This window comes from Phaseolus vulgaris, chromosome 7 (genome assembly GCF_000499845.2).
Source record: "Phaseolus vulgaris cultivar G19833 chromosome 7, P. vulgaris v2.0, whole genome shotgun sequence".
In the NCBI taxonomy this organism is placed as follows: domain Eukaryota; kingdom Viridiplantae; phylum Streptophyta; class Magnoliopsida; order Fabales; family Fabaceae; genus Phaseolus; species Phaseolus vulgaris.
In genome coordinates, this window is record NC_023753.2 from 34,823,689 (window position 1) to 34,850,002 (window position 26,314).

General features: G+C 32.4%; 2 protein-coding genes across 3 annotated transcripts; both read left to right on the plus strand.

Annotated features, from left to right (window-relative positions):
- Positions 1–2,008: 2,008 nt before the first annotated feature.
- Positions 2,009–6,307, plus strand: LOC137830310 (F-box protein PP2-A15-like). 2 transcript variants are annotated; one of them, XM_068637576.1, is made up of 3 exons: positions 2,009–2,649; positions 2,738–2,856; positions 5,619–6,307. In XM_068637576.1, exons 1-3 carry the CDS (start codon positions 2,344–2,346, stop codon positions 6,073–6,075), a joined length of 882 nt encoding a protein of 293 aa, XP_068493677.1. In that variant the 5' UTR covers positions 2,009–2,343; the 3' UTR covers positions 6,076–6,307. The 2 variants fall into 2 exon arrangements, with proteins under 2 accessions (XP_068493677.1, XP_068493676.1); XM_068637575.1 differs by having other exon boundaries at positions 2,033–2,667.
- Positions 6,308–15,581: 9,274 nt separating this feature from the next.
- Positions 15,582–17,707, plus strand: LOC137828262 (putative homeobox-leucine zipper protein ATHB-51). Its single transcript, XM_068634752.1, has 3 exons — positions 15,582–15,812; positions 16,224–16,540; positions 17,225–17,707. Exons 1-3 carry the CDS (start codon positions 15,722–15,724, stop codon positions 17,480–17,482), a joined length of 666 nt encoding a protein of 221 aa, XP_068490853.1. The 5' UTR covers positions 15,582–15,721; the 3' UTR covers positions 17,483–17,707.
- The last annotated feature ends 8,607 nt before the right edge of the window (positions 17,708–26,314 follow it).

The following is a 26,314-nucleotide window of genomic DNA, read 5'->3' on the forward strand; positions in this document are numbered from 1 at the left end:
ACAGGAGAAGATTTTTTTAAAAAAAAATTGAAAAATTAAACAAATGATTTCAATATATGTATATATGTGATTATAGGATTTTAGCACATTTAGGTGATTATAGCATTTTCAAATCATATCTCATTTTCTCTCAATTTATGAAATTCCTTTTTTATTTTTTATTTTTTTGTGTTTTTTTTTTCTTCATCAATGAATAACTAATTCTTGAGGATCAATTTACGAAATTGTCTCTTTATCTCCTTTTCTCTATTATCTCAATTTCTAAAATTGTCTTTTCATTTTCTCCTTTCATCTACATTTTTTGGTATTCTATTTTTTTTTGTGTTTTTTTTTTCATTAATAAATAACTAATTCTTGAAGATCAATTTACGAAATTGTCTCTTTATCTCTTTTTTTTCTATTATTTCAATTTCTATTTTTTTTTCATTTCCTCCTTTCATCTACATTTTTTTATATTTATCAATGAAGAACCACAAAATCAAAATCAAAATCAAACAAAATCAAATTGAATTTTACATTAAGATTTCGAGTTTGCTTTTGTCTTTTCTAAATTCATTATCACTTTATTAAAATTATTTTTCTTTGTGTTGAACATTATAATTTATTTTGAACAATCTTATTAATTTTAATTTCACAAAATTAAATCAAATACACACAACTTTTATTTCTAAAAAAGTTGTATGTTAACTACACAAAATTTATATTTAAACTTTATTTTATTTTTTAGAAGTCATACAATAAGAACAAAACTTCTCTTATTTTTTTTGTCATTTTTACTTCTGAAATCTTGATCCCTCCTATAATGACATGCCTCTTCTCAAACTTGGAGACAAAAGTCAACACCACATGGTAATCACCTTCAGCACCTAAATCCTCCAACAACCATTATTCCAAGTCTTGTTAGTCTTCATCTTCTTGTGTTTGTGTTTCTATTTGTACTTATGAGGACCACACACAAATCTCCTTGCAAAAACTCAATCTTACTTAGCGCAACCGTCACATTCTCTTTGTTATTAATATACACATCAAACTTCACACCATTGTGCTCACACTTGAATCCAAAACCACAAAAAACTTTATAATTTGCTAAGTCTCGGTAGTGGCCAGTGCTACATCAACATCAAAATCCATTACAATTGCTTTTTCTAGATGCATTGTAGGCTTAGCTTCTATCCACGTAACATCTTAGTAATCCCAACTAATTTCAATCTTTTCTTCCCTCCGAAATGTTTTCGTATAGACCACATACACATTGATGAAAAAAAAAAGTTACACTCTCAATACACACTCCTAAAAAGTAAAATAAAACAAATTTAAAAATTAACCTAAGACTTTTTTCAAAATAAAATATAAAAATAATTTTTCAAAATCCTCGTATTTTGAAAAACACGATTCATTTTTTTTTTTAAATTGTATTTCTGAAACTGAACTCACCTAATTTGCAATTTCTTATAAATTTTCTTATTTTTTCTAAATTTGAAAAAAATTACCACATTTTAATAAAAAGAATTCAAAATTGTCCTCGTTCAGTTATTGGATCCAAAGAAAGATTGTCCTATGCATCTGTTGTCGGTCACTCTAACCTTCAATCTTCGTCTTGCTTCTCGATCATTTGGAAGTGCAAATTCAGATGGTACCTGCAAAAAATACTCAAACGATCAAATCAGCAAAAAGAATCTACTTTCGATTGTTAGAGCAGTGTAAATAATGACGTAACTGATTTTTGGAATATGCACTATTTATATTATCTTAATAAACTTTTGTTAGGATACTCGATTAGGGGATTGGATCGTATTTAGTATTACTGAGTAACTTTTAGTTAAAGATTAATTTCATTAACTTAATCAACTCATGATTCATCGTTATGAAATAGTCAATCAGAGTATCTCTTTCAACTATGTAGTTAACGTAAGTGGACGATTATGCGACCAGTAGTGTGATCGGATCGAGATAATCGTCCGAACCAGATGATCGTCGGAACCGTACCATTACAAAAACATTTCGTGTAGGTGGGAATGGCGAAGCCCTACTCCTAAGGAGTAGACCTCTGCACAGCGAATCCTCGCTGTCAACCAAAAGCGGGACCCACCACAGCTTCACTCATGGCTCACGGCACGACTTATCATATTCCCTTAAACGGAAATAATCCTAAAATTAAAACCTCACAAATACTTCACACACAGCACAACAAAAACAACACCAACGATAACTCCTGGAACAATCCATGCAACAAAAACGGAAAAGGATCAATTAGTGTTCAGTTCCCCACGCGCTTGCTTTCCCTCGCCGTGCTTCGTTTGGGCGCGTGCCATGAGGTGAGGACCCAGGAGGAGGAGGAGGAGCATGGGCGCGTCGCTGTCGAGCGTCGGCGCGAACGGTTCGACAATCGGTCCGGGCCTCGGCGACATTCCGGAGTGCTGCGTGGCGTGCGTGTTCCTCTACCTCACGCCGCCGGAGATTTGTAACCTCGCTCGCCTCAACCGCTCATTCCGCGGCGCCGCCTCCTCGGACTCAGTCTGGGAGTCCAAGCTGCCGCGCAACTACCAGGATCTGCTGGCTCTGGTCCCGCCAGAGCGCCACGGGAATCTCTCGAAGAAGGACATTTTCGCGCTCCTCTCACGACCCCTGCCGTTCGACCACGGCCACAAGGTGGGTGGTGCTCTCCAGGTCAGTTTTTTTTGGTTATTTAGGGGTTTCTGGAACTTAGGTTTTTTGTTGATGGTTTAGGTTTTTGCAGGAAGTGTGGCTGGACAGGGTCACTGGAAGGGTTTGCATGTCGATTTCGGCGAGGGCGATGGCGATTACTGGAATTGAGGACCGGAGATACTGGAATTGGATTCCTACTGAAGAATCTAGGTTAGATTTACTTGTCTTTAAAGCTGTATCACGAGAAAGAAGGATACACCGATGATAATGTGTTTCTTGTTTGATTCAAAAGAAAATGGAAAGAAAAGAGGAACGTTGACTTTAGAAACAAAATATTATGTGACTAAATTGACTATGTTCTGATATTGTAAAGCGATTTTACATAATTATCTAATCACAAATCACTTGTACAATTCATTGTCTTGTACAATGAACATATTTTGTATATAATCGAAATATTTTGTATATAATCGAAGTCTGTTTGTCTTGGCTTATTTTGTTTTTACTCTACCAAACATAAATTAGTTTTTTCCCTTTGCTTGGATATTTAAATCCTCTGATTTGGAGAGAGTTCTTTTGTGTGGATATTATCCCTCATTTTCACTCATTTTTTAAAGCCCCAAACATTTGAGAAGTTCTAATTTTATCTTCCAACCATTTTCCTCCTTTTTCTTACTTGTCCTTGTAAAGCTTGATTTTTATAAAGAGCAGAGAGAGAACCAGGAATCAAATTAAGAAGAACTAAAACAGGTCCATTGGTTCGTTACAAACAAGGTATTTTAGACAGAGGAGGAAGTAACTACCCTTTACTGCTTTTTCTTTACTGAATGTGATGGATCTCCTGACACAACATTTTCAGTTATTACATGATAGTTGTTTGTGAGTATATTGCACTCGTATACTCCTCCATAACTTGGAAACACTGAAGAAATTATGTATTTTCTGATATTTCAAGTTAAAATGTTTGTGCACGTACTCACTCCCGTGGTTTCTTCAATTAAGCAGTGTAATGTAGTAAAACATAATTGGTTGCACTGTTGCAGCCGTTTATTCACTTGGGTTAAACTTATTGTGGATTGTAAGGGCATGACATGATTCATTTTGGTGTTATTTGACATCATCTCTTGGACAATGACTGTAGTTATTGAAATTGTCTAATTCTTTGTATATTTATGTGGGGCTTCAATCATGGATTTATAATAAATGGTAGATGTTTTGTTCGTATAACTTCAACAGACTATGAGAAAAAAAGATAATATGTCATGATATGGGGTTTTGGCCTTGTAGATATATAAGTATAGGGAATTTATAGCTGTTGAGTACGGGTACATACAAAAGAAATAGTAACAAAAATAACATCACCTTTTAACCGTTGCAAACTGGCAAAAACTGTTTTCCTTGAAATAATTTATTGTCCGTTCTTGACACAACTTCATAATCCATCTCTTCAGCTACCTAATTGACTAATAGGAGGATATGAGCTTTTGATTTCCATATACCTTTAATAAGTACTGTTGAATTAGGTACACATAAATCATAAGATGTTGAATCTTTCTTGGCATTTTCTCCATATGAACTGACTATACTTTTATTTTATTATCTAAGCATTGATTGGGAATCCTAGATCATTGTCATTGATTCAAAGAATTCAACTATAACAATCAGAGATACTGATTGTTGCTTATGTTAATACTGAACTTGAAGTTTGTTTCTTATATTAAAGTTACTTTTATTTCATCTTGAGCTTAACTGCCTTAAGAGTGCCCCTCTTAGTATAGAGTATAGCGAGGCTGTGCCTGGTACTATCATTCTCTTCACTAGAACTGATGAAAATTGTATTTCTTATTCACCCTTGTTTCGAAGTTTAGCACATAGTGTGATTGATAGTTGGACAGTCTGACTTATAAAGCTTTCTATTTGTGAAATATTCCATAATCTTGGTTTAAGATCCAAATGCACAGATTTGCATGTTAGTTTCATTGTTCTTGCATTGTATCTTGATAAATTTATCTTGTTCATTTTTTACTTGAGGAAATAGAGGAGAGAATGTTTCTGTGATGACTAATGCTAATGCATGAAGTTCAAGATTGTTTGTTAATTGTGTGTGTGGGTCATTGTACTGTTTACTTCCTGGGCTTTGTTTTTAAATCTTCAATGCCCCCATTTAAGAGATACAAAATCTTGTTGGCAATGGTGGTGTTAAATTGCGGGCGATGCTTGGTTTAATTTTTTATTTTAAACAATTACCAAAATGACTTTGAACAATTCATGGAACTGTTTAAAGGAATCAAGCTGATCTTCATCTCAGAGCTAAACCAAATGACATAGTTCTTTGATATGGGTTCTTTTAGTTAGCCTGTATCTACTGTTAAGCTCATTTCAATTGTATGAACAACTTGACAACAGTATTACTTTGTTCTCTTGCAAATAAATTATGTAGCTAAATGTTTACATTCTATATACAAAAGCTGCGTCAATATTTGAAAGAAAACATTTCACAACGTTTTATATTCATAATTCATTAAATGTAAAATAAAATAAAATTGAACAGTACAACATATATGCAAGCCTTAATCTGGATGAGGGAAATATTCAAATATTTGTGACTTGGAATGATGTTTTTTAAGTATTGATTGCAATTTGGTTCCGAATAGATTCATTGACATCAAATGTGCAACCTTGAATAGATTCATTGACATCAAATGTGCAACCTTGAACACGACTGATCCTTGAAATGCTCAACCTGATTGAACCTACTCATTCTATTAAAAATATAGTGGAGGTTGGTTTGCGCGTAACATACGAACATTTTAATTCTCCTTGTCACACTTAGATACGTCAACTTACTACTCATTCTGTTTGCATTCCTTTTTGCAAACTGTAGCTCTTGCAAATCTCGATGAAAAGTTGTTTTGTTCTCCATTTGTTCTTGTAATCTGTCAGCATTCTGTTACACCCTAGATGATTTTCAGGTTTCACACGGTGGCTTATTTGCAGCAAATATGGTGGTTTGAAGTGGATGGAGAGGTGACGTTTCCATTTCCCGCTGATATTTATACTCTCTCCTTTAGGCTTCACCTTGGACGGTTTTCCAAAAGACTTGGACGGCGTGTTTGTAATTATGAACACACCCATGGTTGGGATATAAAACCTGTGAAATTTGAGTTGTCTACTTCAGATGGTCAGCAAGCATCATCTGAATGCTGTTTGGATGAAAGTGTGATTGATGATACATATGGAAATCATAAGCGAGGATACTGGATAGATTATAAGGTGGGTGAGTTTATTGTCAGTGGATCAGAGCCCACAACTCATGTTAGATTTTCCATGAAACAGATTGATTGTACACATTCCAAAGGTGGCCTTTGTGTAGATTCTGTATTTATTATACCAAGTGATTTGAGAGAGCGCAAGAGAAAATGCATTTGAAATATAGGAAGCTTGTTTCTTTCAGTGATGTCAAACACCCAGAATACACTATTGGGATCTATCACAGCTCATACTAAACCAAAAAAAGTTTACAATTTGGAGAAAGTATTTTTTCTGGTTTTTTATTATTTTTTTGGCCAGTGGTGTGTATATCCTTTTTATCTGTGTAATAATAATTTCTATTCAATGTAATAATACACTTTTTTTTATATCTAAATAATTTCACTTTTCACTCCTTTTCCATTTCTTTTCTTTTCTTCTACTTTTTCCTGATTTATAAAAATAATTTACATAACACAATTTGTAAAATAAAAGGAAAATTGAGTTATTTAAAAATGGATTTTGAGGGTATTTTTAAAAAAGGCATAGAAAGATGATTTATGGATTTAATTGATATATTCTTGCTTTTGATTGATTATTTAAACATACAAGAATGAGCTATCACCAAATGCGTATATAATGTTGATGGGAGAGTTAACACGTGGTTTCAACTTTATTTTTTTTTTCAAAAATGCAACTGTATAAAAAACTAATAATTTAGTATTCACTGTAATTTAATTTATATTATTAAAAAATGTACTATTCTATTATAAAAAGTCATGCAGTTAGTGAACAAAAAAAATTATTACTCACATTTACATTTATTATGTGCATCTAGTTAATATTGTAACAAATTTTCTCTCCACATAGTAGTTTGAATTCAAAACTCCTTCCTACATGCTTAAACACAATCACATATTGATATGACAATTTATTCTACAAAAAAAAGTCTATCATAGCTTGCTTATGATGTAGGTTAGGCCATAAAATTATTGTCAGGATCTCCGTATTCATCTTTTACCTTTTTACTTAAAATTAAAATAATTTATATTTTTTAAAAAGATAAAATTATTGTTATTTTTTATGGCACATAAGATTAATGACATTCTTTTGAAATCCAAACTTGTTAGACGATCACTATTCCTAACTTTTTAAAAGGTTCTTACTTTTAAGAATCACTTGAAAACCTAATTTAGATGGAAGGAATGCTTCAACAAGTATTGGTGTTTGTTGGAATTTTTAAGGCACCAATGAATTATATGTTGATTTTTGTGGGATTTTTACTAACTTTTGCTGAGTTTGAAGTTGGAATAGAGGAGTTGTTATTCAAGATTTGAATGAAATATATATAAGTAAGAGGTATGAGAGGAAGTGGTAAAAAAGTTGGTGAAACTCTTAACCCTTTGAAGGAGGTTAGGGAAGTCCTCACACTAACCCATCTCATCATTGCAAGAAGAGACTTGAGACCACATTCCATGGTGTCAATCCGTTTACTTTTTCAGTCAATATGGAGATGCTTTTCTTGACCCAAACTTGAAACTTTTCCCTTATCCAAACACTTGGCATAGCTGGTAAAGTGGTCACTCCCAAAATAGTCTCTTAGCCCAAGAATCTTTGACCAAAATGGTAAAGACTTAGACTCTTCAATGTTGCAACTTAGCTGAACCTAAACCACATTCTATGGCTACAATGATAAGATTGTGCTCAAGCAGTCCTAGCTAGAAAGACACACAATGCAACACCAAATGTCAGAAAACTTGGCCCAAGATTTCATCTATGGAATCGACCTACAATACTAACTTTGGCTTACTCACCAACCCTAAAAATATATAGCCTTTAACGACCCATTCTCACTCTTACAACTTTTTATTCAAACTACCCTATTTATTCCACCCAAAATCACAATTAGACCACTTTTGAGTTATAGGGTAAATGTTTTTTCTTATAAAATTAAGATAGTTATGTAACTTTATTTAGTGATTAGTAATTCTATTTGAAACAAACATTAGAAACTTTTACATTTATACGAATATTTAATGTCAAAATTAGAAAATGTGTTCAAAACTTAATCCAAACACATAGCAAATAAATCCTAGTATATGAAGTGATTAATCATTGGCTATTATTGACTAAACATATTTTTCCAATAAATTATCACAATATTGTCGCATCACATTATCTCTTTTATTATCTTTCTAATGAGTGTTAAGAGAATAATGCAAGAGCCTTAAAAGGTCATAATATTATTCACCTAAATGTAACAACTTTATATTGTTTTATAGGTATAATTACAATTTCAATCATTGATTAATGACTCTAAATACAATTTATCTTTCCTTTCATGTCTAATAATAACTCTAAATACATAAAAAATAGTATTTTTTAGCATTAGAAAATGAATTTAACCTATGGATTATTCTGAGTTTGACAGAATAATAGTATATCACGTCCAACAAATCTTATTAAAATAAATTTAAACATCATATTAAAAAAATGAAATTTAAGTGAATCTTCCAAAATTAATTTATAGAACTAAATTGATATGATATAAATTGGGTGTTAAATGAGTTTAAGGTTGACTAAAACACTGAATTGAGTGGATTTGAGGAGGAGGGGATTTGTGAGGAGGGGAGGGAGTGGATTTGTGAGGATTAGAGAGGATGTGTGAGGATATGTGAGATTGTTTGGATTGAGGGATGATAGAGTGGATTTGTGATGATGGTTTATTGTAAATTTACAAATTTATCCTTGTTATTAAAAAATATTTGAATAATAAATTATAATTTTTTTTAGGTTTGAATTAATTAAATATTTTTAATATATAATATTCATAATTATTTATATTTTTAATAAAAATTAAAAAATATAATGAAAATATTTTTGTGTTAAATTGAAATAAATTTATTAAATATATTAAAATTTATGAAAATAATATTTATTATTATATTCATTTGTTACTCTATATAACTATATATATTATATATATTGTTGATATATATTATAATTTTTATTTTTTTATTTTTATTATTTACAATTATATGTTGTTATTAATAGTATAATTAAATATTTTTTAAATTATAAATAATAAATAAATTTATATAATATTTAATTTTATATATTGTAATAAAATGAATGCAAAAGAATATTTTGGTAAAAATACAATAATCCACATCAATCCCCCTAAATCTCTTCATTTTGTGATGAGTGAAAAAAATCATCCACCATCTCTCCCATCCTCTCTCTTACTCTCAAAACCATGGAAACAAACACAAAAAACACCCTTCCCTTCTCCCATTTGGAAGCAAACACAGTCTTAGAGAAGCTAAAGAAAAAAGTAGTTAACATATATAGGACATATTTGTGTAGTAGGTAGGTAGTGTGGGTAGGAAGAGGAAGAAGACAGCGCAGTGCATGCATGCATTCATTAATCTGAAACAAGTAAAGGAATGAGAACGTCACACACGCTTGAACTGGAAAACACTTTAACTATATCAACAACATTGCTGAAAAGGTAGGTCAATCACTATGCATCTACCAAAAAGCAACCTCCTATATTAATAATATAAAAACTTATCTTTATAGTATTCTTTGAAAATGGTGAGACATTAGTACAAAATTAACTATGTTGTTTGTGAGAGGCACTGATATTGGTGATATATTAATTGTCGTAAATAACATTTTTTACATTGTTTCTTCCACAACTGACGTAAAACCTTATTTTATAACATAGTGTCTACCCATTTTTACCTTATTTTTTTTATTTGTGTGTGAAATTTTGTTCCCTTTTTGACATTTTCTCATGATGTCATTAATGTTTGTGCGTATCCCTCGTCTCCATTATGCCATTGCAAGTTATTTATTGCGTAGCCCAACGCTGCTGCCATGCTTCGTTCTGTGTTCATCACTCGCATTCACATCCCTATCTAATTATTGCCATCTTCCATATTGCTATCTATAGACAAATAATATCTCATCATTCTAGTTCTTCCATTTATGATATAGGTTAATAACATTAATTTCAACAAGTATTTTTAAGCATTCATATTTTATTTTAACATAAATTATTTTTTACTATTTTGTAAATTATTTAGACGTTCCATTATCCACTTAACTATTATAACTACTTTAGATTCTAAAATGAGCTAAAATTTTGCCAAGATAATCAGATATCAATTTAAAAACTAGTTTATAATTTTTATTAATAAAAATTATTTCATATATCAATAAAGTAATTAATTATTTTTTATCTCTAAAATTGATTTTTATTTAATAATTTTCTTGTAGTGTAAATACACTTATATCACCTTCCTCCGATTCATGGAAAAAAAAAAACTCCTTCCATCCTCTACCAATCTTGGTGGACTTTTTTGGAGAATCTCTTATTAGCATTTACATTACATTTTTTTTAATCTATGTTTGGAAGATAGTTCACAAAATCTAAAGGCAAATCCTAAAAGATAGTCAAAATCAATTTAATAAACTAAAATATGGAATAAATAAGTAGAATAAAGATCTCATGAAATTGCTTGCTTGAGATTGGTATTTTCTCAATGTTATCGAGAAATGAATCAATGATGTTAATAAGAGTTTTCAGTCTTTGAAGACACAAATAGAGCTTGTCCAATGACAATGATATACATGCTCCTTCAAAGACAGTAATGTGAAAACAACAACTGTTAAAGTATCAAAACAAAAAATATTAATCTCCTTCAAGGTCATAGAAGATTCTCAATTGAGACCAACCTTCCATGACCATTGACTTCCTTAAGTCCATGTTGTGGGTAATAATGAGTGTTACCTTTATAGTCAACAAAATACTAAAGGGGACCAAGTTCCAAACAAAAAACAATGGCAAGTCTTGAAAACATTTTGAAAAAGTAAAATGTCAAATGTTATTAACAAACATTCACAACAACACAACAAATAGATTTTTTTTAAAAAAAATAGCCCTAAAACGAAAGGAAAACAATATACAACATGTTTAAAGATTTATTTTATGCCAAAAAAAGGCACAATTTAAGTAGTAAAATGCAAAACAATTTAAAGAAAGATTTTACATCCTAATATGGTAAAAGTCGAATCTTTGCCAAAAAGAACTATAATAAGAAAAATATAAACAAAGTTTAACTCATAACAAACCATAAAAAACTTCAAATGTCAACAAAATATCTCCTTTCATAGTTTAAATTTTAAATTTCAAATTGAAATGTATGTGAGGTTGAAATCTTATCGATTCGTTTCCCAAAAGGTTCAAATTTTACCATGAATACAACTTCTAACATTCGATGCAAATTTTATGTTTTTTATGTTTATTGAAGTCAAACAATAGTCTGAATACAAAATGCAATGCATCATTTTAGCGTATGCACTACAAAAAATGCTTTGAATAAGACATCATATTGTGCACCTTGCATAGAAAAATTAGAATTTGGAAATTAGTATAGGGTTTTAAAGAGAGAAAATCTCTTTATATTATTATATTGTAGCACGATTTTGACAAACCTTACAACAAAAAATGAAGTAGGGTTTAAGAGAGTGAGAGAGGCAACGAGTGCATTGGGAGCGAGAGAGACAAAATGAGTGGGGAATGAGAGAAAAAGAGAGATAGCATAAGATTTTGGGGATAGAGAGAGGCAATGAGTGTTTGTGGAATGAGAATGGCATAATAGGTGGAGAATGGAAAATGAGAGAGGAAGGGAGTGGAAATAATATTTATAAATATTTAACGTGATTTATATCCAATTTTTGAATTTGATATTATTAATTGATCTAAAACAATCTCGTATTATTTGATTGATTGGTCATTATATTAAATTGAATCCATATTGTTTGATGGTGTTTATGGCTTTGGAATGGGTGCTTAATATTGGTGAGAGAGAGCACTGGGATCAAAATCATTTGGTAACTATAGGCAACCTAGCTAGAATAAAGGCTTTAGCTTTTTTACCCATTGCTGTTTGGCTTAGTGTTTTCAGGATATGTGTGGTACCATTGCTGAAACACTCTCTCTCCTCTGAAGATAATGCTTCTGATGCGTCACAACTTGTTCATGCAGTCACTAACATTTTCTGCTAATATACACTTCATCTTTCATGATGCCTCACACACTCCTTCCAAAGTTTCATAATAATATATATAAAACTTTCAACAACACCACATTACATACAAATGCATTCATAACTATTCACACTCTGAATATATATCATAAAGTTCCTTCTAATTATATGACTAAAGCAAATGCATGTGGCTAATAAAGAAAAAAAAACACAGAAGTTATGGCAGCTAAACAATTCTTGTGCTGATAACATTTTTTAGGGCAAAATATGAATATATATATATATATATATATATACAGATATAATCACATTATTAAAGGAGCAGCTGCAGAATAAAAAGCTACCCACCTTTTTTGATCGTTTTTAACTATACTTTTTTCTATCACTTGAATCTAAGTTACCATTTAACCCTACTTTAATATATTCTCACGGTCAACACTTAAAAGAAGTGCTTTCACTACAATTACACTGAAGAACTTAATTATTTCCCCTCTGAGCTTACTCATACACTCAGAATTCTTTCCTTCAAGACCTTTGACCAATATATGAAACAGTAAAACTGCATTTGTTTGTTTATTTATCAAAATTCTGACACTACTTGTGACCTATATATGTGTGGCACCATTTTTTAGCACATTAACTCCAAACCCATTTCAACTTTTTCTTTATGGATCAAATTTCTACACCTGTACTAATAAGCCATGATCTGTCAACAGATGTTTTCCGTGAACAATTTCATAAAACGATGTTTTTCTAATAATTTAACCATGTAAAATCAGAGGGTTGATACAATTTTTAGTGCCCTCCAAAAACCATGACAGTGTCATAATTATATATAAAAATTAAGAGTAGCTACTTTTTTTCTTCTTGAAGAATTTCCACTCTTTCTAGTAAAAGAAGATCAGGAAATACAATAATGGCATAGAGCTAGAGAAGTTTGATCAGTTTTTGACCTAATTAATGGTTAATTAAGCTATAATTGACGAATTAATTGAGTGGTCACAGTAGAACTGTACGCAAATTACTGTGTCATTGTTGAAGTTATGGAAGGTGTGTAATTCTGAGAATGGTGTTCACGTGGGGCTCTCTAACTCCCTATGTTTTCACAATCTTTCTCCGTTCCAGTTCCCCATTTTCTTGTCTTCTAGTAACTTTTTTTTCTCCTATCCTCATTCACTGCTTACAACTCCTCGTGATGATGTCCTACAACATTGAAATGATAAACTATTTAAAAGTATTTGAAATCGAGATACGATGCACATATACAACAATTCATGCACCATATTTTTTTGTCTATTTCACTTCATTGTATCATTTGCTACACTCTACCAAATCATTTACAACGTTGTTACTTACAGAAGTTGTTTAAATGCATCGTTATGAAGTTGACAAAAGGTTTATATATATAAAGTTGTCGTTTATGTAAACAAGATCATTCTTTATGAATAAATAGTTATTTTTAGGCTAAGAACCAGTAGAAAAATTAAGTTAAGTATTAGTTTTAACAACATTAATCTTGCAGTAAATTTTATGTACACCTTTTATGAACAAATTAAATTACATTAAAAAGGTGGTTTATTTATAGATTTCGTGTGGGACAACATCATCAAATATGTTTCGTGGGACTTTTGTCCTCGTCACCATCTCCATAAACACGAGTCAAATGAAAGTACCCCACAAGGACCTCCAAAATCCAAATGATAAGAAAATGGCCATCCCTTCGTACTTGACATTTCAAGTTTAGATTTTTCAAGAGAAAAGTATTACTAATTACGATTTAATTTTCAACTATTTCACTCGAACAGAATTCTGATAAATCACATTTTTCTAATTTTTAATGAACTTTTGTTTGAAAAGAACTGAGCTTTAGGACTCCCTTTCTTACGAAATAATTATGCCGTTCTCAAAATTCGTAAACAGTTTTCTTTTCTGAGGATATTTCCAAATCTTGTACATTATAATTTTACTGTAAGAGAAGTTAAGGTGTGTTTTTGTTTGGTAGATTTTAAAGACCCACAAAGAAATAAGCAAGTTATGTAATTAAGTAAAGTAAAGCTAAAACATTGGTAACATTTATATCATTTGTGGGTTGTGGGTGCAACTTCAATTAAAGGAATCTATGGATCACATTCTTCTCCAGTATGAGGGTATTTCTTAGAACATATTCTAAGAACAAAATGTGCAAATGAATGTAGATTGGATTCTTAATTTGGTTGTGAGTGAGATAGTGGAGGAAGATATATTATGAGTGTTTGTTTCCGACATGAGGCTATTAAGTATGTGAGGTTGTTATCAAGGGGCATGAGAAAGAAGTTGGAGAGATGCAGAAGTAGAAGTTTGATTCTACAAAGAGCTTTGTCTCAGCAATCTCTGTCATCATTTTGGGGCCGAAAGAAAGGGCTTCCTTATCGCTCCAACGTCTGCTTTTATGTGTAGCAAAGGTACAGCCAAACACGCAGTCCAATCTGTGAACTTAGCCCTACCACCAAACCACACCACAGACAATGAATGAATGGATTTGTTTGTTTGCACCAAAATTCAAAATATTTAAATGGAAACCCAGATCCCGATTTCATGCAAGGAAGCAACAGATAGATCTAGAGACAGGAGAGGTGAAAGTGAGATTGTCTCAGCTTTCTTCTCTGTGACACTGCAAAGTTATAATTAAGGTGAAAGGGAGAGGTGGAGGTTGAAAGAAACAGAAGTGAGTGAGGTGAGGCTAAGTGTTGTGTTTTATTTACCTTCCTTTATTTGTCTCATGTGAGGGTAGCAGTGATGGCAGGTTCACGTACCCTCTTTTCAGGCAAAGAACTTCTCCTATGTTGCTATTAAATTCCCATTTTGGAACCCATTTTACCCATTTTGCAAAAGTGCCACCATTTTTTGTGCTAATAGAAGGAGAGAGTGCCACAATAGAAACACTGGATTCATAGGTCTATGATCAAATATGGTCCCCGTTGAAGGCTGCCTGGGGGCCAACTGACACATGCCTTCCCTTTTTCACGCCTTCTCCTTCATCTCTCTCTCTTCTTTCTCTTCCCAACCTACTGTGTACGGTCTCTGCATTAAACACTAAACTTTGTTGCGCCCCAAAAGTGAAGTATAGGATCATCCACGCAACAAAACCTCACCAAATTCACAACCCCTCTCACAACTCTACTGCCACCCCCTCTCTACCCTCCTTAATTTAAATCTTCTAAGTACTTCTCATACTGCACTTTCAATGCACATAATAAACTCACAAACTTAATTACCACTCTTTAACATATCTTAATAATACATATCTGTTAACTGTCAAGATAGGTATTCTATGCTGTTAACCAATTAAAAATCACCTGCATAAGAATCTCTCATTCATATGAAAAAACTATTTCAAGGATTTGCTTCTTTCAATAAATCTTTTATGTAACAAATCTAAAAAATACAACTCTTTTATATACTATTTATCAATATGTTGAGAAAACAAGTTATGCATTGATAACATACAAATTATTATGTAAATGGTTATTTTTACACCATTAAGGTTGATATATTTTGCATCCTTTTCCTTTAAAGATTATGCTTATATCTTTTCTTTTCTCTTAGAGGAATCTAATCCTATAAACTCTATTTAAACTTGTTGCAGACACTTATGACCTCTCTCTATCTTCTCTTCGCTGCCTCTGTGGTCCATGTATTTGCCCAAGCAAGTGAGGTCCATATAAACACAGATAAAGATTGAAGCTGGAGTGGAAGTTAAAGCGAAGAGAGACAAGAAAACAAGGCCAGACATGGAGTGGAATGGGAGCACAAGACGTTATGTTCCTCGACCAGAGTCTTCCTTCAGCTTCCTTTACAACTACAACTACACCCCTTACCCAGGTAAGAATATTATCAAAACACTATCTACTCTTCTTCAAAGCACTCACCCTTCTCCTGGAATGGCATCAACTTGCTTTCTTTTTCACTCATCATAGTTTACTACTTACTCGTTTCAACCACTTAGCTTCTACCATGCATTTTAGTTACTCCTTCACGTTTTTCAGACTCTATTTTTTGTAAATTTTCGAATGAATAGTAACTTGAAGTCCAAGCTATTACCCTCCATAGTTATTTCTTTTCTTGAACAAGTGATACAAAATAGGTACTCTCATTCTTAATGTTAAAGCAAGCAAGTTAATTTGGCAACCACATCTGATGTTTTAGCTTGGTCAACGTTGAAAAAGACAGTGAACATTTAAGAAAATTACAACTCTTCTTCACTAAACCCTCTCTGTCTGTTAACTGATTAAGGAATGGAAGTGAAGCAACAAAGTCTAGCAGAGTCAAGTTCATCCATGGAAAAAATGAACTGCGGGAACGACAAGAAGAAGAGATTAACAAGTGACCAGTTAGACTCGTTGGAGAGTAGTTTTCAGAAGGAGATAAAGCTGGACCCTGATAGGAAGATGAAGCTCTCCAAGGAGTTAGGGCTTCAACCTCGCCAAATTGCCGTTTGGTTCCAAAACAGGCGTGCAAGGTGGAAGAACAAGCAACTTGAACACTTGTACGATTCACTTAAACAGGAATTTGATGTCATATCCAAGGAAAAACAGAAGCTAGAGGAAGAGGTAGGCTACATATACACAACACAGTGATAATATATATCATCATTTATTACTATTTTTTCATTCCTTTTTTATCACATCATACACTTATGATATCTGTACTTCTCTCTTCTTTCTTTTTCTGTATAGGTGTCCTCTAGTATTGGATGACCGTGAATTATTTTCTTATACTATATGCACACCAATATCAAATTTTAGACACGTGAGATAGTGCAATCACCCATCTATCACTTTTCACGTCTGTCATTTTCTTCTGATATCATAATATCGAATACATTTTCTTCTCTATTTCTTTGAATCTCAACATATATAGACACTCCAATCTTTTGTAGACACTTATTATTGAGATTTCTATACCCAGAAAAAAGTGATAAGAAAAATGATAAATTTGAAGTGGGTTTTCACTTGGATGCACAAGAGTTGGAGTTAATTATGCAGCTCTTGCAAGTAGCACTCAAAGAGCCATAGACACACTCTGTTCAACCTTTTTCTTTCACATGTACGTTTTTTTTTATAGAAAATATACTTTGAGAACCACTTATTAAAAGACAACCACTTATATAACTACACAAGACTGTTTTTCGTTGCTTGCATTGACGTAATGATTGGTGCTTTGGTGAAGTGTAGTATGAGTAGACATTCATTCTTTGGAACTGGTCATTTCCTTGAGCTGTTTTGCGTGTGCAGGTAATGAAGTTGAAGGGTATGCTGAGAGAGCAAGCTTCTAGAACCCAAGTGTCAACAGGTTACACAGAAATCTCTGGGGAAGAAACAGTAGAAAGCACGTCAGAGGCTCTGCGTTGCTCCAAACGGAGAACACTGCAGCCACAGCAGCAGCAGCAGCAGCATCAGAATATTGGAGAAGGAAACTGTTCTTTCACTTTGGAAGATTACAACACAGTTCCAGTACTACCCTACTGGCCTGGGGTCCCTTACTATCCCTAATGAATAACATTTTGTGTTTGAAATAATAATGTGAGTGATGAGTTTAGTTAATTAACTTAATTGATTGGTAAAGTAATGTGTGTGTAGTGTAGATGGATGAAAAACCCTTTTTCGTAGGAACTGACATTAGGATCAAATCAAAGCGATCGATCAGAGACCTGCATGTTGTTGGTTGGTACGGTAATTATGACTATAAAATAGCTGTTCCCAGCAGACACCACTTTATTAGTCCATTCCAAATTGCAGCAAAATTCTTAATTGTTACGTACTGTTATTTTATTTATATCATCCTTCTTTATTAGTTAAACATTTATAATTATACTATAATTTAATGTTTTACTGCCTCTTACGTCATGAATGTATACGCAAGGAAAGTCTTTTTCTATTTGGGCTGAGAAACACTATTGCATATGAATAACAACACCTACAGTAATGGATTTTTAGAAAATATATATAATATGGCGAGAAGAAAAAAAATAGATTTATACAAATAAGTTTAAATTAGTTGAGAATTGATTTGAATGATAAAGTTATCTTTTAAGATTGAGTTTGATTTTCTTAAAAAAGAGATCAAACATGTGGTTCCTGTTGAAATTATTCTATCATTGTGTTACTTCTCACACTATTACTATGGAAGGGTATGTTTGAAAATCAATGTTTGGAAATCAATTCATAATGTAAGTTAGATTTCCTTCTAAGCTGAAAGGAAGAGAGTTTAATATAGTTTAAATGCGTTTCAAACACCCTAATGCTAAATGTTCTTATAGCTTAAAAAGTACGTTTGTAGAAGGGTTTTGTTTATTATTTATATGTTACCAATGACATCAAACTTAAAACGACGATCACGTGCTAAGTGTGTGCAAGAGAAAATAAGTAGAAAAGTAATTCCTTTTGCATTAGAAATTTTTAAATGAAAAAATATATGTTCAAAATGATTCTATGCTAAGTCTGAGATAATGTATAGTTGGATTCAACCATTCTTCATAATAGTTATTTTTTTTATAAATTGTAAAACAATGTTTTTTTTATCAGCGATTTTTTTATATATTATGAAATTTCAACTCTTTTCTAATTTATATATGAAGAAAAACATCAAAATATAGAAAATATTATTAGCATGTATGACAAAACATTTAGATCTTCTCCTAAAAAACTCGATCAAATCTCAAAACAACTTTTTGAGTAGACAAAAATAAAAATAAAAAATTGATGTCAAGATTTGGCATGTATAACGTCATTTTTTGTGTTACATTTTCTCCTCTTTCGTAAATAAAATTAGTTTTTGCATTTTGTTGTTGCCTTGAGATGTCTTCAACTATTTCTTTCTAACTTTAATGCAATTTTTTTTTAGTGTGTTAAGAATTATTTGCCTATTTGCTTATGTTTTATGTCTTGATTGGACATGTAGTTGTTAGATAAAACTATCTCCCTACTAAATTTCTTTAATAAAAAATCTATTCAAGGTTCCTTTTGTGTCTACAACTCATCAAAATACATGTCATATGGAGGTGATTATTTTGTAATATACACATGTTTTGAATAAGAGACTTAATTTGTTTTTGTACGGGTATGAGAGGATAAAAAACCATTTCTTTGATGTGTTATGGGTCTTTTGTATGGATTTTTTCTTCTTCTTTTGTAATAGGGTTGAAACATCCCCAAAATACTCACATTTATTTATTTTTCATGTTAAAAAAAGGCCTATTATCGAATATTCCTAGTCCATTTTCTTCCCTTTTTTGTACTCTATGGTGTGTTCTCATTACATTCGATCCTCTAGCAATCAATTATCATATTTCGTGCACAACATAGTATTGCAATTGTTCATTGCCCCTTCTGCTTAGGTGAATCAAAGTTTTCATCCTCAAGTACATTTTTACCAAAACTTTTAGACGAAAACGAAGCATATTCTTTCCCATTTTAAACCAGTACAAAAAAGCTCATCATCGACCGTTAAAAAAATCATATAAAGACAACTCTCGAACCATCGTTATTGCAAGTGTCGTTATAAATTAATTGTTTATAATGACGGTGCTATAACCGTCGTTATAAAACCACATTAACAACACGTGTTAAAAATCGTCGTTATTTCGCAAAATAAACAATGAAAAATTAAAAAAAAGAATTTTTAACGACGAATCTAGTGGGGAACCGTCATTATAAGTGTAATTTAAAAAAAAACTTATTATGATATTTATTATACTCTAATCTTGCATAAAACATCAAATTTCCAAAACAATAATGCATGTAATATCATAATTTAAATATGAAAGTGTACAAAAAGTTATATATAAATATATAAAAAGGTTTTATGTTATTCTAAAGTGTTATACATGGTTACCTTGAGGTGCATCCAAGTGAGTTTCTTTGCATTTGCACTTGTCCTTCTCCTCCTATTCAACATGTTATATCCAGAATAATCATTGAAATAATAAGATTTCATGTTAGAACACATAACATTATATAAGGTATGAGCAATAAAATTGTGAATGTAATATAATCATAATGGTTTGATAAATCTATAATTTATACTAGAAAACATCATGCAAAATTTCAGAATTTTCTGACAAGTGTAAGTATGAGAATTAAACCTCAGAATACCTGAAAAAAAAAATACTTAAAAATAAAAAATAATAGTAAACAATAGATTTTTGGAATTTTGGTGGACCCCAATACCCTCTAGGTACTAACAACGTGATTCGTTATCCCATTTCAAGCATCTTTCATTTTTTACACGTCTCCTTCTCACATCTCTATCAAAAGTTATGACTATTTGAAGTTTTTTCATACTAATTTTTGACAACTCCAAATATATCATCTCTATCAAATGTTAGGACTCCTCCATCAAATATCTAATAAATGAAGTTCCCACAAACCTTAATACTAACTAATCAACGCATACATGCAAATATTTATTATAAAATTAATTAAAAAATTTAAGGTTTAGGGAGGCATTATGCTCCAGTCATGGTAGCATGTGTGTGTTGGAGGTGCTTGTGGCATGCGAAGGAGAGGAGGAGAGATGGGCGCACTGGGGTTTGCAAGCGGTGCTGGTAGTGACAAGAAAGAAATGTGCTAGTGGCGATGGAGAGATGGAGCGGGCAGTGGGAGAAGAACCCTGATAGAGAGGTGCATGTGAAGAACTTAGGGTTGAGGACGTTGGCGTTGGCCGGAGTGCAATAATGCACGAAGGAAGTTGGCGACCGAAGTGCTGTAACACGCAGAGGAAACTGGCGACAACACTGTAGTGGCGCGCAGAAGGCGGTGCGATGCGGTGGTTGCAAGCTGACGAAGGTTCGCTGGTCCTCAATGTCGTGGTGCAGTGACGCAATGGCGCAACGAAGGATGAAAGCGAAGTTGGCAAGGGCAAGAAGAAACGACGATGGCGCGACCAAGATGAAAGTGGCATTGGCGTGGGAGGGAGACCTTTGGGTGGAAGTATAGGTGACAATGAAGAAAAAAGTGAAGAAATATATTAAAGAGTGTGCGCGTTAAAAATAAAAAACACCAAAAATAATGATAATTCAGACTTAGATTGTCACAATTTTTAACTTTGATACATATATAATAACGATTCGCACAGAAAATCGTTGTTGTTTTTAATATTTTTTTAAATATAATGATGGTTTATTAGAAAACTGTTGTTATAACTACACTATAATTACCAAATTACCATCACACTTTATTTAAGGATGTTATAACTACCGTCACAATTAAATTCAATGACAAAATCACTCTCAAAGATGTTCTTTGTGTTCCTTCTTTTAATTTAAATCTCATGTTCATTAGTAAGATAACCAGTTCATTAAATTGTTGTGTCGTTTTTACTCCACATTGTTGCGTTTTACAGGACTTGGCTACAGGGAGGATGATTGGCTCGGGTAAACAACACGCAAGCTTATACTACATGTCCCCTCTGCCAAACCAAGCCCACGCATCTCAAATATCGACCGATCCTGATTTATGGCACAAGCGCCTTGGACATCATTCTCCGACGTGTCTACAACTTGTATCTTCCTTACTACCTATCCCTATCAGTAAAAATCTCATTCCCATTCATAATCATTGTAGTATTTGTCCCAAAGCTAAACAGACAAGGCTACCCTTTCCTTTAAGCACAATAAAATCTCATTCTCCATTTAATCTATTGCATTGTGACATTTGGGGTGCTCATAAAACCCCAACTCATTTTGGAAAACGTTTTTTTCTCACTATAGTCGATGATTGTACTATATGTACTTGGTTATTTCTTATGAATCACAAATCTGAAACCCAACATCTCTTAGAGTCATTCATTACATTTGCACAAAATCAATTTCAGGCATCTATTAAAACCATCCGCGTTGACAACGGACTGGAATTTATTTCAATGTATGATTTTTTTCTCAAAAAAAGTATTGAATGTCAACGCACTTGCGTTTACACTCCTCAACAAAATGGAGTAGTAGAACGCAAACATAGACATGCTTTAAACACAGCACGAGCCCTCCTATTTCAGTCCAATTTACCATTAGAATTTTGGAGAGAATGCGTTTTAACCGCCACATATATCATTAATCGCTTGCCATCACCTTTACTAAAAAATAAATCACTTTTTGAGCTACTATATAATCAACCACCTTCACTTTCTCACCTAAAAACTTTTGGTTGCCTCTGTTACGCAACTGTTGTTTCACCTAAGCAAAAATTTGATCCGCGCGCCCGACAATGCATCTTCATTGGTTATCCTCACAGTAAAAAAGAATACAAATTATTTGATATAGATGCAGACATTTTTTTTACAAGTCGGGATGTCATATTCCATGAAAGTGTATTCCCATTCTGCCAACAGTCACAACACAATCCTCACCTCCATTACAAGGTATTTTGCCAACTATTGACATTGACTTACCCACTCCTGTCCAACATTCACTCGATCAACCTTCTTCTCTTACTCATCACAATGCAACTGAACCTCCATCAAACCAACCTTCTTCTCCTATTCGTCACAATACACCTGAACCTCCATCAAACCAACTCTCTTCTCCTACTCGTCACAATGCACTTGAACCTCCATCAAACCAACCTTCTTCTCCTACTCGTCATAATACACCTGAACCTCCAGTAGACCAACCTTCTTCTCCCATGCCAAGAAGTTTAACACCCATTACCAAACCTTCTCCAACCGACCTTCCCGTTCGACGATCCATTCGCCCATCAACCCAACCTTCCTGGCTTCAAGACTACGTAACGGGATCCCAAGCCAATCATTCGACCACTGTCCAAGATCGATCGAATGAAACCAGGTATCCTATGCATCATTTTCTTTCTAATTCACGATTTTCTTCTACACATAGTGCATATCTTGCTAACATCACAGCCACCAAAGAACCTCACACTTATGCTCAAGCTATCCTTGATCCAAATTGGCAAAAAGCAATGGACGAAGAGCTTTCCGCCTTGCAGCTAAATCAAATGTAGACCTTGACACCGTTACCCGCTGGGCAGAAACCCATCAGATGCAAATGGGTCTATAAAATAAAGTACAACTCAGATGGTAGCGTCGACAAATATAAGGCGTGCCTTGTCGCAAAGGGGTACACTCAGATTGAAGGTGTCGACTATTCTGAAACTTTTTCACCGACAACAAAATTAACAACTTTGTGGTGTCTCCTCACCATTTGCAGCAGCCAAAAATTGGTTTACTCACCAGCTAGATGTGTAAAATGCCTTCTTACATGACACATTGCATGAAATTATTTACATGGACTTGCCATCCGGGCATCATCGACTGGGGATAACATTGTATGTCGACTCAAAAAATCCCTTTACGGTCTCAAACAAGCATCTCGAACATGGTTTTCAACATTTTCTCATGTGATTAAATATGTAGGATTTCAACAGTCCAAGATAGATTACTCTCTATTCACAAGACAGAATAACTCATCATTTACTGTCCTTTTGATTTATGTGGATGATATTCTTTTGACAGGACATGATTTGACAGAAATTCAGCGTGTTAAAGATTGTTTATTACAACAATTTCGCATTAAAGATCTTGGAGACCTAAAATATTGTATAGGGATTGAATTTTCCCGTTCCACAGCTGGTATTTACATGTCCCAAAGAAAATATGTGCTTGATATTGTGCTCGTCCAGAAAAATTTCCAATGGAACAATACCTAAAATTCACACGAGATGATGGAGAGTTATTAAAGGATCCAGTCAAATACAGGCGACTTGTGGGACGAATGATATATCTCACGGTTACTCAGCCTGACATAGCATTTTCGGTTCGGACCCTAAGTCAATATATACAGGATCCACGGAAACCTCATTGGGATGCCACAATTCGAGTTCTAAAGTATATTAAAGGATCACCAGGACAAAGATTGCTATTGCCATCCGAAAACAATCTGACATTGACAGCTTATTGCGACTCAGACTGGGGAGGTTGTGAGACAACTCGAAGATCAGTATCTGGATATTGCATTTTTCTTGGTTCCTCTATTATCTCATGGAAGTCAAAAAAACAGACAAACATATCAAGATCATCAGCGGGAGCAGAATACCGCGCAATGACCAATACTTGTTTGGAGATAGTTTGGTTGCGATATCTGTTGCAGGATTTAAAGGTGTCATGTAACTTGTCAGCTCAACTTTTCTGTGACAATCAAGCGGCATTACATATAGCAACAAACCCAATATTTCATGAACGCACAAAACACATTGAGATAGACTGCCACATTGTGCGAGAAAAATTACAAGCTGGATAATCAGTCCTTCGTATGTACCGACACCAGCTCGCAGATATTTTTACGAAGGCATTGGGTAAAAAACGATTTTTGACGCTACGACACAAGTTGGGGGTATTGATCTTCACCTACCAACTTTAGAGGAGTATTAAGGAAATAATAATTATCAAATTATATGCAATTATTGTATGCAATATTTGACGATATTGTACCCAATTATATGTAATTAATTTAATAATTATAGAATCTCATGATTAGTATCCACCTAATTCGATTGTGATTTGGAGGAGAGAAACTCCCTATATATTTCCTCCCTATATATTTCCTATACATGAAGTGATGTAATATACACATAAGAGAATAAGAAACATTTTTTCTTCTTACATTTTTTTTATCATTTTCTTATAATAATCTTATTATAATTGAAGTTAAATAGTGTTTATTATTAACAATTTGTGCTACTCTTAGACTTTTTCCATTAAACAAAATCACATATTTATCTGCTATTGACATGTACCAAATCAAGTCCCTTTCCCTGCATTAAATTTATATTACCTCGTAAATTTTATACAATGGCACAAATTCAAATATGAGAATGTCGAGTTTTTTTTTTTTTTTTTTATATTCACTTTCAGTAATGTGAATTAGTTCACTACAAATAACATCAATTTAACATCTAAAAATTCGTGGCAACCCTAATGTGATTCTATAAGAGTCAACTTAATCAATTCTAACACAATACAAATAATTTATAATTTTTTTATAAGTTAAAAACTGTAAAACTATTTTAAAATTCTTATGTAAAATCCATGTGCCGGTTAAGCTGAAAATAAATTATAACAAATATTTTAAAATAAAAATATTTTTATTAGTCGATTCTAATAATTTTGAAATTTTTTTATTAGTAAAAGGGCGGTCTTGGTTGAATGGATGCGAATATTTTATTTCGTTATTTTTTTTCTCTAAGAAATAGTTTTTGAGTCAGTTTTTACAACACTACTAGATTATTTTAATTAATTAAACAAATGTAATTGAGCTTACACTATGTGATTGCTTTATTGTTATTTTTTTGTTGAAAAAAATTATGATATTAATTTATAATTTAGTTTTATTAATATTTGTTTGTATCGACTAAACTTTATGTAATATGTTGAGTTTTTAAAAATTAATGAAAACATTTGTCGTAGTTGGATGATTTAAGAGACTAACCTTCACATGTAGAAACAATGTTAGAAGGAACCAACAAATGAAGGTTTGTTCAAAAGAGGATTAGGAAGAATAAACAAATTGGTTGTAAGTGTGGGATGATTAATAGAAGTGACAACATTGAAAATAAAAAATATTAGCAAGGGTGGAAATTAACAAAAGCTATTGAAGCTAAGATAGAGAGACTGTGAGAACCAGAGAGATGATATGAAGAAGGAAAATGAACTGGTAAGAAAAAATAATGTTGTTAAAACTTGAACACTGATAATGTCTCTTTGTGGGACACCTTTGTTGATATTATGATCAACTCAAGCCATTATAAGAAAAAATAAGGATGGTAAATGGAACACTTAATGGTACAAAATCAAACTAAAAAGTTAATACATATAACTCTATACATATAGATTTTTTAAAAATCAATACAAATATTTTTTAGAAAGATATCTAAACAACTTGTAATTAAAAAAACTACTTTATATTTTATAGTTTATAATTCACTTCTAGATCTATACAACTAAAATATGAATTATGTGGGATAAACTCACTGAATGGTAAAATAACATAAATTAAATGAGCTTACAATTAAACATTTCAAATTGAGATTTTAAAAACAATAAAAGAAATAATATCTCAAATGTATTTAATTAATTGATATACCTCAATAAACATTAAGGTGCAATTGTCTATTAAATCTTCTTCAACTTTTTCTTTTGTCCCTTTGTCTTTCATATATCTCTTTTTAATACTTCTATATAGTAACATTTTTATTTCTGAATATCTTGACTATTATTTATATTAATGATTAAATATCAACATTTGAAATAATCTAATGTTTATACTCAAATAATTTAATTATAAAGTTTTAATTTTTAAAAATATACTTAATTTTTGT